The sequence below is a fragment of the Coffea eugenioides genome, chromosome 2 (assembly GCF_003713205.1).
Source record: "Coffea eugenioides isolate CCC68of chromosome 2, Ceug_1.0, whole genome shotgun sequence".
Classification (NCBI taxonomy): Eukaryota; Viridiplantae; Streptophyta; class Magnoliopsida; order Gentianales; family Rubiaceae; genus Coffea; species Coffea eugenioides.
In genome coordinates this window covers 20,623,783-20,636,303 of record NC_040036.1, presented here as the reverse complement: position 1 = coordinate 20,636,303, position 12,521 = coordinate 20,623,783, and the positions used below count along the sequence as shown (strand labels likewise).

Sequence of the window (12,521 nt, the reverse complement as noted above, 5' to 3'; positions counted from 1 at the left end):
ACGCCCCAGGCCCAAACGTTCCAATAAAATTAAAACTTCACTATTTTGTTCATTTTTTCGCGGTTTCGGCCATTCCCCTTCCTTTCCTTCCCCACCAATTTTCGTCTCTCATTCTCTCTCTCTCTCTAAATGGCCGAAACCTCAAAGAGCAGCGAAAGCTCACTGGTCTCAGCCTCGGATGCCTACTGTTCTGAGCTTAAGCCATGGGAATCCTATCACACTGTCTACACTAACGCCAAAGCAGGTTCCAATTTATTGTTACATCAATTGCTCCTTTTAAAAAAAAAATAAAATAAAATTTTCGTGAGGTTTAAAAATTGGTACTTTAGATTCTAAATTCTGAAAGTTTTTTCTCTTATGCAATTTGAATTTTGAAGTGTGGATTTTATGATATAAGGACCTATGTGTGCCCAACTGATTTCGTAGTGAATGTGCTCATGCCATGAATTTTGGGCTAAAATTTGTAGGTATGGAAGGGGTGGATAAGGAAAGAGTGCAGAGAATAGTTTACGAGATGAGTAAAGGTTCTAAATATTTTGAGAATGAGGAAAGAAAGGAGGCTTGTATGATGCAGAAAATCGAAAACATGCGCTCCCGTTCCGCTAAGCTCACTGCTGCTGATTTGTCTCACTATCAGAAGGTAGCGTGTAAAAAGATTGAACTTTTAGAAACAAAGTTAAATTAACTCTTGATCATGTTCAAAGTAAAAACGCAACAAAAGTGTTTTTTTTGTTTTTTTGGGTGTTTGGATTGGGGGAGGGGGAGGGGGGGAAGAGGTGGATGTTATTTAGAATGTGCCTGTTTGGCAACGTACAGGTTGCTGATAAGAAGATTTTAGAGCTGGAAGCGCATCGTGATTTATTGAGGATTTGGCTGCATGTAGATATGGATGCTTTTTTTGCTGCTGTTGAGACATTATGTAATCCGGCATTACAAGGCAAGCCAATGGCTGTTGGTAGCATGTCTATGATCTCTACAGCGAATTATGAGGTTTGATTGGCTGTGCTATTTGCATTTAAGCAGTAATTTGATCTGGGCCCATGAATTCTATTTGCAATCTGCATTTTTGGTTTGATGAGTTTATTTTTCTCGTAACAGGCAAGGAAATTTGGTGTACGAGCTGCTATGCCTGGATTTATAGCACGTAAATTGTGTCCTCAATTGATTTTTGTTCCTGTTGACTTCAAGAAATATACCCATTATAGTGAATTAACAAGAAAAGGTCTGGTACTGTGGCCTTAAGATGGCTTTGATTCATTGATGCACCAGTCATCTTTATCTGCTGACCCTATAAATTCACCTCTTGACCTTAGTTTTCTATAAATATGATCCCAACTTTTTGGGTGCAAGTTTGGATGAGGCATACCTGGATATAACAAATGTCTGCCAAGAAAGAGGCATAACTGGTGCAGAGGTATGTTAGTGCGTGTCTTGATATTCTCAAGCTCTCTGTCCTTGCTGTCTCTTGGCCATTTGGTTTCACTTCCTTTCATCAATATAGATGCTTTAGTTTGATTATTGACTTTTTCTCTTTTCTTGTGCTTTTGTAAGGTGGCTGAGGAGCTCAGGAAGAATGTCTACAATGAGACGGGCCTTACTTGTAGTGCTGGAGTTGCACCAAATCGCTTACTTGCTAAGGTGTTCTGGACTTAAGAAAGCAAATCACGAGAGATTAATCTGCATATTACATGTTCACTCATAATTTGCACATTCATCTGCTATAACTTTTACAAGTCTAGGATTAGATTGTCATGCTCTTAAACCTGGCAAACTTGTAATACAAGCTTCTAGAGCATATGGTTTTGGCAGGTTGTAAGCAGTTTATATACACTTCAGACAACAGTTTTGTGGAAGAATTTTTACATAGTGCAAAGATCTTCGGGGATACGTTGTTGGAGGTTGATTTTGTTTGTTTGAATCATGATTAGCTTTTAGATTTTTAATTGAGCAACATATCAGCAAGGTTTAATGCCAAAGCATCTGCCAAGCTCCACTTTAAGAAGTTCTTCTTCCCATTTTTTCCTTGTAGTGATTCTCTGAGTTTGTATAGGCAATTGCACCTTATACGTGAGCTACAGTTCAATGTTGTTTGCTAAAGAGTTTATTGTAGATTTTTCCTTAGAGAAGTTGTTTGTTTTTTGAGTTTTATCCTTGGGAAGGAGGGAGTCATAAAATTCTAGCCTCTTTCACTATAAATAGGCATCGAAAACAGTTACTTTTACCAAGTTCTCAGATTCAAATCTCCTTTTCCCTTTCTCTATGTCAAATTTGCTTGATAAATATCGTGATATTGCTTTGTTCCTTCTTTTTCACCAGGTTTGCTCTGATATTAACAAGCCAAATGGTCAATTTGTACTACAGAATGATCGCGTGGCTGTCATTACATTTATTTCTTCACTTCCTATAAGAAAGGTAAAATTCTGCATTCACTATTTCCCTTTCTCTTTTTGGCTGCTCACAGCATTGATGGGTTAAATTTTTGCCCACGTTGGCAATGTTATATCTTTTCTGAATTTTGTATTCTCCATCTTATTTGCCCAAATGTCATATGCAGATAGGGGGGATTGGTAAGGTAACTGAACAGATCTTAAAGAATGTCTTTGGAATTACAACATGCGAGGAGATGCTGCAAAAGAGTAGTTTTCTCTGTGCACTTTTCTCCCGCTCTTCATCAGGCATGTTCTTGTTTTGGCTTATGTTATGATTTTTCTTGAGCATTCTGCATCAAGTTCACATGTACTAATGTTTTTGCCTCCTAATTGCAGACTTTTTCTTCTCAGTTGCTCTGGGACTTGGGGGAACCGATACCCCTCAAATTAGGTTTAGGAAAAGCATAAGCAATGAAAGGACATTTTCTGCCACTGGTGATGAGGAATTGCTTCACAAGAAAATAGGTAAATGTTTTAAGTGATTTTCAATTCTCTCTTTGTATGCTATCTAAGTGGTGTGTATCCTGTAGGAAGTTAGTGAGGATTTGTTGTCCATTATTTTTCTTTGTAATGGAGCTTAGCGTGGACAGAAACTAATATTTAATCAGACGAAGGTTTACAGACTGGTGAAACTTAAATCAAAGACCATATCACTTAGCTTTTTGGCATCCTCTGCTTATGTTTGTGCATTGACTTCATGGATTTTTTTTCTTATTTGACTATATTGTGAAACGTTTATTGACTGGGCTTCAGGACATGCTTGGATGTTTGATACATAAACATCAAGAATTGATTTGAACATTTATAAATTTTTTCACTATTTTTATTTCTTTTATGCCTACCAATTTATCACTATTTTATTCTCTTGATGGAAGTTAAAGAATTTCGAGTGCATTTCTAGGCATTGATGACCTGCATAGGGACACTGCTTCTCTCTCTCTCTCTCTCCCCACATGTTCTAGATGCTAGCAGACATTATGAATCCTAAAAACTGACTGCAATTGCCTTCTCACAATTTGCTTCTAGCTGCATATTTTGGTAGAATGCTTTTTCCTTTTTGTTATTGGACATCTAGATTACTTTATTTTCACTTGTAGATTTTAGAAAGTTAACCGGGCTTTTAGTACATTATCGTTGTGTTCCTTGAAATTAAGGCTCATCCTGTTGCTTTCACTGCCTTTTCTTTTCAAAACCCTTTTATCACTTGATCGTCATTCAACTGCTCCTCAACTTTTCATTGCAGTCGATCTTGCTGAAATGCTTTCTGCTGACATGAGAAAAGAGGGCATTAGTGGAAAAACATTGACGTTAAAGTTGAAAACTGCATCCTTTGAGGTACTTCTGCAGCAATGTCAAAAGCTCGGGCCTTGTATTAGAATGTTGAAGTAGCCAGCCTTCTACAAGCTGGAAGCTGACTATCGTTGCTGCTTTCCTATTTACGTCTTCACCCTAATTCTTTTTTTTCCCCTTTTTTGCAATGCTTCTGTCGTTTTATGCAGTCTATATATCTCTGCCATCTTGAAAAGATTTGTTTTTTTACTCTCCAAACTGCTTAAAGTAATAACTAGTGGTCCATCACTGTTTATTCAAGGAATCAAATGTCTCACTTGACTGAAAATTTGCAACCCCAGGTCCGGACGCGTGCTGTAACTTTACCAAATTTTATAAGCTCCAGTGAGGATATTTTGAAGCATGCTTCAAAACTATTGAAGGCCGAACTCCCTGTATCTTTGAGACTGATAGGTATGGAAACAATTTCATGGTAGTACTACATATGGTTATACCAAGTGAGGAATTCTCCCTTTATTTTCTTATAATTTGTTTCCTCTCTTCTTGCACTTCCATATACCTTCACTTTCTAAACAAGATGAAGTGATTATGAGATTCTTCACTAGGTATCTATGTGACTCCATCCTCGCTTCCTCCTTCCAGCAAAGCATCTTGGTAGTAATGATGCCACCCTATAGGGATACTGCAGATGTGTACATTCATGGAGCCTTTGTTATAATCTAAAGATGATTGACAAGAATTTACTTTTTCTTCTTTGTAGGACTCCGGATGTCTCAGTTCAGTGATGACAAAAATGATGTTCCTTCTGATCCTACACAAAGAACTCTTTCCAACTATGTCATTCCGGGAGGTCCTTCCAGAAGTAATATCAATGACAGCATGCAGTTGGGCTCGGAAATTAGTGATAGTGCTTTTTCTATTGACACAGATGGAGATTTTCCAATTGACAGCCATGAGAGATGTTCTGAATCAGTGGATGCAAGCAGTTATGACCAAATGACCAATGTTCCTGTTGGGAACTGCATCCTGGGGCAGAAGACTGAAGAAGTTTGGAGCAATGTTGAACCTACGACCAATGAGGTGACAGAAAATGTATACTATAGCTTCAGAAATTCAATTTGCTGGTCATGACTTCATTCTCTTATGTGCTGAATCGCAAAGTTAATATACCACCTTTGTAGTCCATGTAGAAAGTAATCTTCATTTGTTGGTTAAAACTTGAAAAATCAAAAGATGAGCAACTTTCCTGGCTTCGCTTTCTGTATCATCCTTGCAGTGCTAATCTTCTATGATGTTTCCTCACAAGATTTATCCTTGCTCAGGATAATGAACCTAGTATAGTAGGGAAATCAGTTAAGCCATTTGCAAATGGAGATTCTCTTCCAGTAAAAAGGGATTCTTTTCTTGGAGGGTTTGATGGAAGCCGTGGACATACATCAGAAATCAGGATCCACCATGAAGATCTTAATGCAGGGTTTTCATCACATCAGAGAGTATCATTTTTCTGGGCGGAGGATTACAAGTGCTCAATATGCGGGGTGGAACTGCCTCCAAGTTTTGTTGAGGAAAGGCAGGAGCATTCGGATTTCCATCTTGCTGAGAGGCTTCAAGAGGAGGAGTCAGGAGACAATGTTATAAGCCTTACGGTTAAGCGGAGGTATCAAGTTTCTCTCCTCTCTGTGACTTTTGCACGACTTATTTAATTTGTTTGGTTTTCTTTACCCCTGCTTGTTGTCCCCCGCTCTCTAACTTGTACCATGATCTCTTTGTCCTACTTAAATCTTTTGTAAGTGGACCGTATAGTATTACACACTATAACCTTACTGTTGTGCTCGATGCTTCTCTGATTGACAGTCTCATATATTTTTAAATATATTGAGGTTCTGCTTTTTGCAGTGCCTACTGGAGTTCTGTTCTAAAGAGTTCAATGTGTGCCAGGTTGGTCCAGAGAGAACATACTATCCAGGACAGGAAGACAAGGAAAAAGCAGAAACCATCTCCAACAGGTGGTAAACATGTTCCAATCGATGTCTACTTTGCAAAGACGAGTCAAAATTTCTGATGCTGTATTAGAATAGTCTGTTGAGGGGTTTTACAATACACGCACATAAAAGAGGTAAATGTCTCCTCTCCCACACGCCACAGACCAAATGTATCCAGTCGTGTACAGTGTTCGAGAGAAACCAATCATTAGATGCAGTATGTACATATCTTGTAAGCCATGTAATCATTATTCATAATTACTGAATGGGGTATTTATGATATGCACATTCCATTCTTTTGCCATGTCGTGGTTGTTGTGCACTTATACTTCTGCAACAGTTTCCTCATAATTATCCGTCAAGGTCACGAATCCATCTGGGAAAATTGAAACGAAGAAAGGTTGGAATCTTGGAGGCAAGCCACCGGTTACAAAAGCATATCACGAGTTTTTGAGATTTTCATGAAAATGGAAAACAGTGAAGCGGAGATGCAAATTGCACAATCAATAGACATTTAGAAGCGGAATTTTGGGAAAAACGACGTTGGATCATCGTGCGGTCTGGGTTTAGCGGTTGGTGGTTAATATCTGCCCACGTGGTTTAAAAGCATCCCAAAATCTTCGTCTGCTTGTTTCAGTGGGTAATGGTGGTTACTCCACCAAACTCCCGCCGGACGGGTGACACAACATCCTTTTGCCTCTCGTTTTCCATTTTTGGCAGCTATGGTTTTAACACACGCTATGAAGAATTTTCCGACTTATATTCCTCATCTGGAAGCACCCACCTTGAGAACCCACTCCATTTCTTTATTCGCTTCATCTCCTAATGCAGCAGTTTCCTCCAAACTCCGTTCAGCTTCCCTCCTCAAAACTGAGAGAGAGGACAATTTTCTTGATGGAGTAAACACCGCCCCTACTGCTGACGCAGTTTTACCAACGATGGCTGACATCATTGAAGCATCAAAAAGGCAAAATCTGGACCTCCACCTCCAAAGTTTAGGACCCTTTTTCAGAATAACAGCTAAAAGCTTGAAAACTGGCAATGAGCTTGGCAGGGCAGAAGGACTGGTGAGGCTGTGGCTAGAAGGAAAGATTCTTCATTTGGACTCCATCAAACTGCGCAGGGAGACCTTGGAGATGGAAAAATCTATTTTTGGGATTGGTTTGTATATTGGAGCAGTTGCAATTAGCTATGGATACGATTGTGGCTGTAAGAAAGCTGAGTTACTTGCCATCAATGACACTGATTTATATCATTCCAAGGTTACAGCTGCTGTTTTCTGTAATTTTAATGGTTTTACAAATGAATATATCTAGATGATTTGCTGTCTCTGAACTTGAATTCTTGAATTTTGGCTGCAGCTTGTTAGGTTTTACAAGAGAATTGGGTTCAGGAGTGCGTACGAAGTGACTGGTTCGTCCTTTGGGGATTTAGCGGACATGTTGGTGTGGGGAGGAATTGGGACCAGGATGGATGCTGATATTGAAGAGCTCATGATCAAATGGTGCACCAGATTCAAACCTAAGATCTTAGATTAAAATAGGTTGGCCTTTGATGTTGTTTTGATCAGTAGAAGCAGAGATTGGCTTTGGAAGGTGGATGAAAAGATGGTTTATGCGAAAGAGTCCTAATAACAAATGCGATGCTTTTAAATGGATAGAGAAACAGGCCAGGGTTGAGATCTTTGTCATCTTGTTATGTGGTTCCCATTTTGATTCAGATTCTTGTGCAGGAAATGAAAAGAGAGCATTCAAGATTTTAGATTCTCGTCTGTTGAGTTTTCTACTTTTCTGAATAGATGAATGCTGATTGTTAACTCAGCCACGTTTCAATTTTGTAGGAACAATTCAATCATTATGTGCAAGCCCCCAACGAATTCGATGATAATTGTGAACTGAACTTGAAGCTTGATTTGGTGTCTACATAAAGCCATTGCTTCCTTGGTAAAAGAAAAAACGATAAAAAAAAGTTAATAAATAAATAAATATGTACAAATATACAAAAATAAAAAATAAAAAATGAATAAATATGTACAAAAACATGTAGATAATTTAAAAACCTATTTTAATAAGAGTGGGATGCTATGTTATCCATGCTATGCCAAATTGCCAATCTATCATTGCTAGATTTTTTTTTTTTTTTTAAATCTACCGACCTTTAATTTTATCGTCAATACACAATTTATCATTGTCTTTTTTTATTTAAAAAACAAAAAAAATTGTCCTTTCCTCTATCAAAAAATAAATAAATTGGCGGTCCCATTATTTCCTGATTTAGTGAATCTTCTTATCAATCCTGAGCAAATTTTCAAGATTATAGTTTTTGTAATTCTTTTTTTTTATCCTCAGTTCAAGATTGTGCTGACTATCCAATCAGTGCAAGTCAAGCCTAGAGCAAGCACTTAACGAAACAGGCCATCGTACTACACAGTTTAGATCTTATTGGGCTCAAGCTGCCTCTGACAGCCCATGTCACTATTGAACGAGTTCTCCTGACAAGGCAATGCTAGGTAATTAGATACTAGTACTAGTTTGACAAAAAAAAAAAAAGATACTAGTACTAATTTCTGGTCGCTGTACGACCCTTGTAGCCCTAGTCTGTCTTAGGTGAAGCTGAGAGCAAAAGAGGTGGTCATAATAATCATGTCTCGTCGACAAGGCCGGGACTCGGAATCAAGGCGCCATCGTTCCAGGTTCGATGAAGAACCACCCAGGTAGTTATGTTTTCCCGCCTATACTCACGTGATCTTCTGTCTTTTGTGAGTTTTCATTGTTTTATTTATTGTACATTGCAATTTGTACCTGACATCATTTTGCAGATTAACCCAAAAATGTTTGTGTGGTATGAGTTCTTGCATTATGAATTTGCATGTTATTATAGCTCTCAAGATTCAATTTTTAGAGCAAAATATTTAAAAAGGGTATAAGGGGTGAAATTTGAGTATTTAGAATAATATTTGTGGGTTATTCTTGATGGGATTTGATAATGGTGAATGGCGATCTAGGATTGGTGATTGAAAGGTGGATTTTGTGGGGCAATTTGCAGAACTTTTCTGTTTTTTTTTTCTTTGTTGTGGGTGCGTGGTGGGAATTGGTTGGGAGATAGAAGAATTTAAGTAACAGTGAGGAGCTTAGTGTTTATCATCTCGGGAAATGCAGCAGGATGTAGCTTCATCTCAGCCCGCCTTGCTTCGGCTTATAATTATTTACATCTTGTACATTTTAATTGCTGTAAACCAAGTTTTGTTTCTTTTTATTATTTTTATTATTTATTTTTGTGGGGTTTGTTTTTTGGGGGGGGGGGGGGGGGGGTTGTTAAGAAAACTGTTCTGGTTTGATTTTACGGATAGAAAGTTGGCTACTTTGACTTCAAGCTTTCAGACCACTAGCAGCCTTGGCTAATATATTTTATAAGGAGTTCTTTTGAGGAGATGTTATTGGAACTTATCTGTACTGATAATACTTTGGCATTATGCAGTGACTATTATACTGTCAATCCATGGTTGAAGCAGAATTAAAGATAAACAAATGAGAGATAAAATTGATATTTAAAGCTAGATTCTACTTTATAAAGCTTGCTGCTTGTCTCCACGTCTGGCGAATTAGTTTGTTTGAACATTCCATAAAACTTATTGATATCAAAACTTACTACTCTGAGGTTTCATATAGGGCATCGACAGGAAGTTGCGTTAAAAGAGTTATCTTCTCCAGAGCTTGATTGAATCATGTTTTGATCTTGACATTTTTTTAGAACTCCATTGCATTAGCCTATTTGTTTCAATTGCATTTAACTTGCTGAGATTTCCCAGGTGAATGACACGCAATTATTGAATAAATTATCTAGTTGGATATTAGCACCAGTAGTCACATATAACCTCAGATAGAGAACTTATTTTACCTGTTGGTCTTTCGTAGTCCCAAGAGATCTAGGAGGGATGGCAAACCGGAAACTGAAAGACCACCTGCCAATAGTCATTTGGATAATCGAGACCATTCGGACCGTGATCAAAAGCACCGTCGTCGTCTACAGGATGCTTTACCTCTTGAGGCCTCATCAGAACAGGATTCTAAAGTAGGAGGAGCAGCTTTGAGCAAAGAAAAATCTGACAAAGCTAGTTTAGATCATGAAGGAACCAAGGTTTCTTTGGATCCGAAGGATATACCTCGGTCACGGTCATACTTTCAGGTGTCATGTCTAGTAATAAATCTCTCATCTTACGCAAGTTACCGTGGCTTTTTGATTGATTTTTTCCTTTACTGGTTGCTGAGGAGCTGATATCTTGTTTCTTTTGCATTTTTTGGATTCCCAGGTTTACTGTTTCTCCATCTGCCATAATTAAACATCGTGCAAACTAACAGCCGCAATTTTGGTGGCTTTATTGATTGTCATGCTATTGTTGTCACAATAGCTGAGAATTCTATATCGGCCAGTTGTTTTTGGGGTAGTCTTAGCATTTATCACCTGTTAGATATAGGTCGGTGACTGTGTTGCTGATGGGTGCTTGCTGACTAGTAATTGTGTTGTAATATGCTGTTCATGTGGTGTGTGTATGGGCTTGCTCTCATTTTAGCTCATTATAGATTCAGATTTTGGATTATCAGTTATTTGGATGTTCTTGTTTGCTTTTGTATTTAGATTATAAATTTTTAAGTAGCCAAAGAAAAGGTAATATCCATAATCCACCAAAGGATAGCTTACTGATTCTGAATTCTCTATAATTACTTTCCATAATCAGATTTTGCAAAATCTAAAGCAAATCAGAACAGGCCTATGTGTATTAACTACTTCCTCAGTTAAAACTGGTAGACAGGGTAGACCAAAGAAGCATAGATTGTTTTTTAACATTACCACATAGTTTTGACAGTATAGATTGCCAGTTGTGTTCATACTTTGCTTCCACCTGAGCTTGTGTCCTAGTTTAGTTTGTGATTATATCTCCTACACAATTATATGCATCTGAATGTTTGACTGCTTGAAGCCCAAAATGTATCTCTAGCATATGATTGTTACTTGGTCCTTTAAATGTCTATATTTGGGCTGATATATGGGGATACTCTTTCAGCCTGGTGACTTGAAGTAGCTCCATATGTATAACAATGTTAGGCTTGCCTGTGCATGTCTTATAACAGCACGATGACCGTGGTAATGCCGGGCAAGTTAGTAGAAGTTTTGGTCGGAGAGCAGCTACAGGTAAGTTCAATCTTTCCTTAAGTGAATTTCTTTGATTATCTGAATCGTCTTGTTTCTTGCATTCAGGAGGATGAGACTAGGCATCATTCTACTTTGGATTTTCATGTACATTGTTCTGAACTTTATCTGCATATGTTAATTATTATTTATTGTTGAACCTGCCCTTAAAACTGATTCAATAAATAGAATCTGACATCAAGCTGTCCTTTATTATATGATAATGACTCCCTGTCTACGTGCAAATGTAAATATGACTTGCAGTGTAGTTCTTTTGATGGGAGCCTTCTGGCTTCACGCTCTTCTTATATCCTGGTGTTCAGTCTTTATTGCTTGTTTATTTATTTGGTCTTGTACATTCAAGATAAGGGACTTGGGTTATCAAGTTTTTTAATGGTCTTACAGTTGATGCAAGATGAAATTGCATCAACTGGGTGCTTAGCAATCTTCAGCAGTATTTATCCCCCTTTTCCGGGTTTTCACCATAAATTGGCTTATATTTTGGTTACATTATTAAAGATGAAGAAAAATATATCCACTAATGTTCACCTGCGAATCTGTAACAACTTGTGGATCTACTTAATATGCATCTTTAATCTTGGCTTTCCTGAACTTGAAAGAACTCCTTGTTGTTTTCTGGCAAAGAGCGTGGATGGTGGAGGGATTCAAAGGAGCAACAGAGCGAAAGGGGGAACAGGATATCTACTGGTGACGTTCAGAAGAAAGATGATCGGGCACCTAGAGTTCATGGAGAAGTCAATGATGCTTGGCGCCATGATAAGTACTTTCAAGTGGAGGCAGATCCCAAACAACCTGCAAAGAAAAGGTCATTCAGGGAACAGAAGGATCAGGATGATTCTGGGAAGGCTGGCAAAGAAGTGGAAGAGCTTTTGAAGCCAAACCCTGAAGAGAATCCCGTGTCAGAGAGTGCAAGAAGGGATGAGAGAGGAGGCTACACCTCACGTCATTCAGACAGGCCTGAGCAAGGGTTTGCTGGGGACAGGGAGGCAAACAAAGGTGATGCGTGGAGAAGTCACTTCTCATCAAGAGATAGGTATGGCAACCGTCCTGGAAATTACAGGGGGAGAGATCGATTCACAGCAAGGCAGGGGTATCGTGCAACAACAAGAGGCCGTGTTGAGAAATGGAAACATGATCTCTATGACGAGGCCAATAGGAGTCCTAGTCCAAAAAATGAAGAAGATGTCGTTGCAAAAGTTGAAGCACTCTTGGCTTCATAGCAAAATATTGCTTGAAAAGTTGGGAGTGCAATGAAGATAGAATTGTCGTTTGCATAGAAAGTTTCGTGTTTTCTTGTTCTTCCGCTGCTTTTTGGGTGTCCCAACCTCACTACTGCTCAAGATGCTGAAATATGAAAATTGTACTGTTCTTGTTTCGTAATTTGATTCTGGTTCCTAGCATAGCTAATAGCTGCTTCTCGTGCTAAACTTGATGACAGTGTTGCAACCAACTTGCAGTGAAGGGCTTTGTTTCTTTATAGGGCTCAAGCGGGGAAGTGAAAAAAACAGTCCGAACATCTGATGCGGCCTATCCAACACGAGGCATTTGAAGTTTTAATTATTATTATGATTATAGTCTTTAAAGGGTTAAATGCGATTAATCATAATAAATC

The 12,521-nt window shown here is 38.4% G+C and overlaps 2 protein-coding genes across 4 annotated transcripts; both read left to right on the top strand.

Annotated features, from left to right (window-relative positions):
* The first annotated feature begins 91 nt into the window (after positions 1-91).
* Positions 92-7,468, top strand: LOC113762376 (DNA polymerase kappa). Of its 3 annotated transcripts, none has more exons than XM_027305808.1 (15): positions 92-244; positions 468-640; positions 817-990; positions 1,099-1,222; positions 1,314-1,414; positions 1,552-1,638; positions 2,317-2,412; positions 2,555-2,675; positions 2,766-2,894; positions 3,673-3,764; positions 4,061-4,172; positions 4,480-4,799; positions 5,042-5,376; positions 5,616-6,963; positions 7,063-7,468. In XM_027305808.1, the coding sequence occupies exons 1-14, from the start codon at positions 130-132 to the stop codon at positions 5,779-5,781; spliced, it is 2,145 nt and encodes a 714-aa protein (XP_027161609.1). In that variant the 5' UTR covers positions 92-129; the 3' UTR covers positions 5,782-6,963; positions 7,063-7,468. The 3 variants fall into 3 exon arrangements, with proteins under 3 accessions (XP_027161609.1, XP_027161610.1, XP_027161608.1); XM_027305809.1 differs by having other exon boundaries at positions 4,480-4,811; positions 5,658-6,963; XM_027305807.1 differs by having other exon boundaries at positions 4,480-4,811.
* An 805-nt stretch (positions 7,469-8,273) lies between these two features.
* On the top strand, positions 8,274-12,318 carry LOC113762941. The gene is made up of 4 exons (XM_027306591.1): positions 8,274-8,414; positions 9,616-9,886; positions 10,831-10,891; positions 11,534-12,318. The coding sequence occupies exons 1-4, from the start codon at positions 8,344-8,346 to the stop codon at positions 12,127-12,129; spliced, it is 999 nt and encodes a 332-aa protein (XP_027162392.1). The 5' UTR covers positions 8,274-8,343; the 3' UTR covers positions 12,130-12,318.
* Positions 12,319-12,521: the final 203 nt, after the last annotated feature.

Excerpts from the sequence above, each read along its gene's own strand:
- LOC113762376 (XM_027305807.1), top strand. The coding sequence starts at position 130 with ATGGCCGAAACCTCAAAGAGCAGCGAAAGCTCACTGGTCTCAGCCTCG. Across the intron at positions 1,415-1,551 it reads GAGGCATAACTGGTGCAGAG|GTGGCTGAGGAGCTCAGGAA; the intron begins GTATGTTAGTGC and ends TGCTTTTGTAAG. Across the intron at positions 2,413-2,554 it reads CTTCACTTCCTATAAGAAAG|ATAGGGGGGATTGGTAAGGT; the intron begins GTAAAATTCTGC and ends TGTCATATGCAG.
- LOC113762941 (XM_027306591.1), top strand. The coding sequence starts at position 8,344 with ATGTCTCGTCGACAAGGCCGGGACTCGGAATCAAGGCGCCATCGTTCC. Across the intron at positions 9,887-10,830 it reads GGTCACGGTCATACTTTCAG|CACGATGACCGTGGTAATGC; the intron begins GTGTCATGTCTA and ends GTCTTATAACAG. Across the intron at positions 10,892-11,533 it reads TGGTCGGAGAGCAGCTACAG|AGCGTGGATGGTGGAGGGAT; the intron begins GTAAGTTCAATC and ends TTTCTGGCAAAG.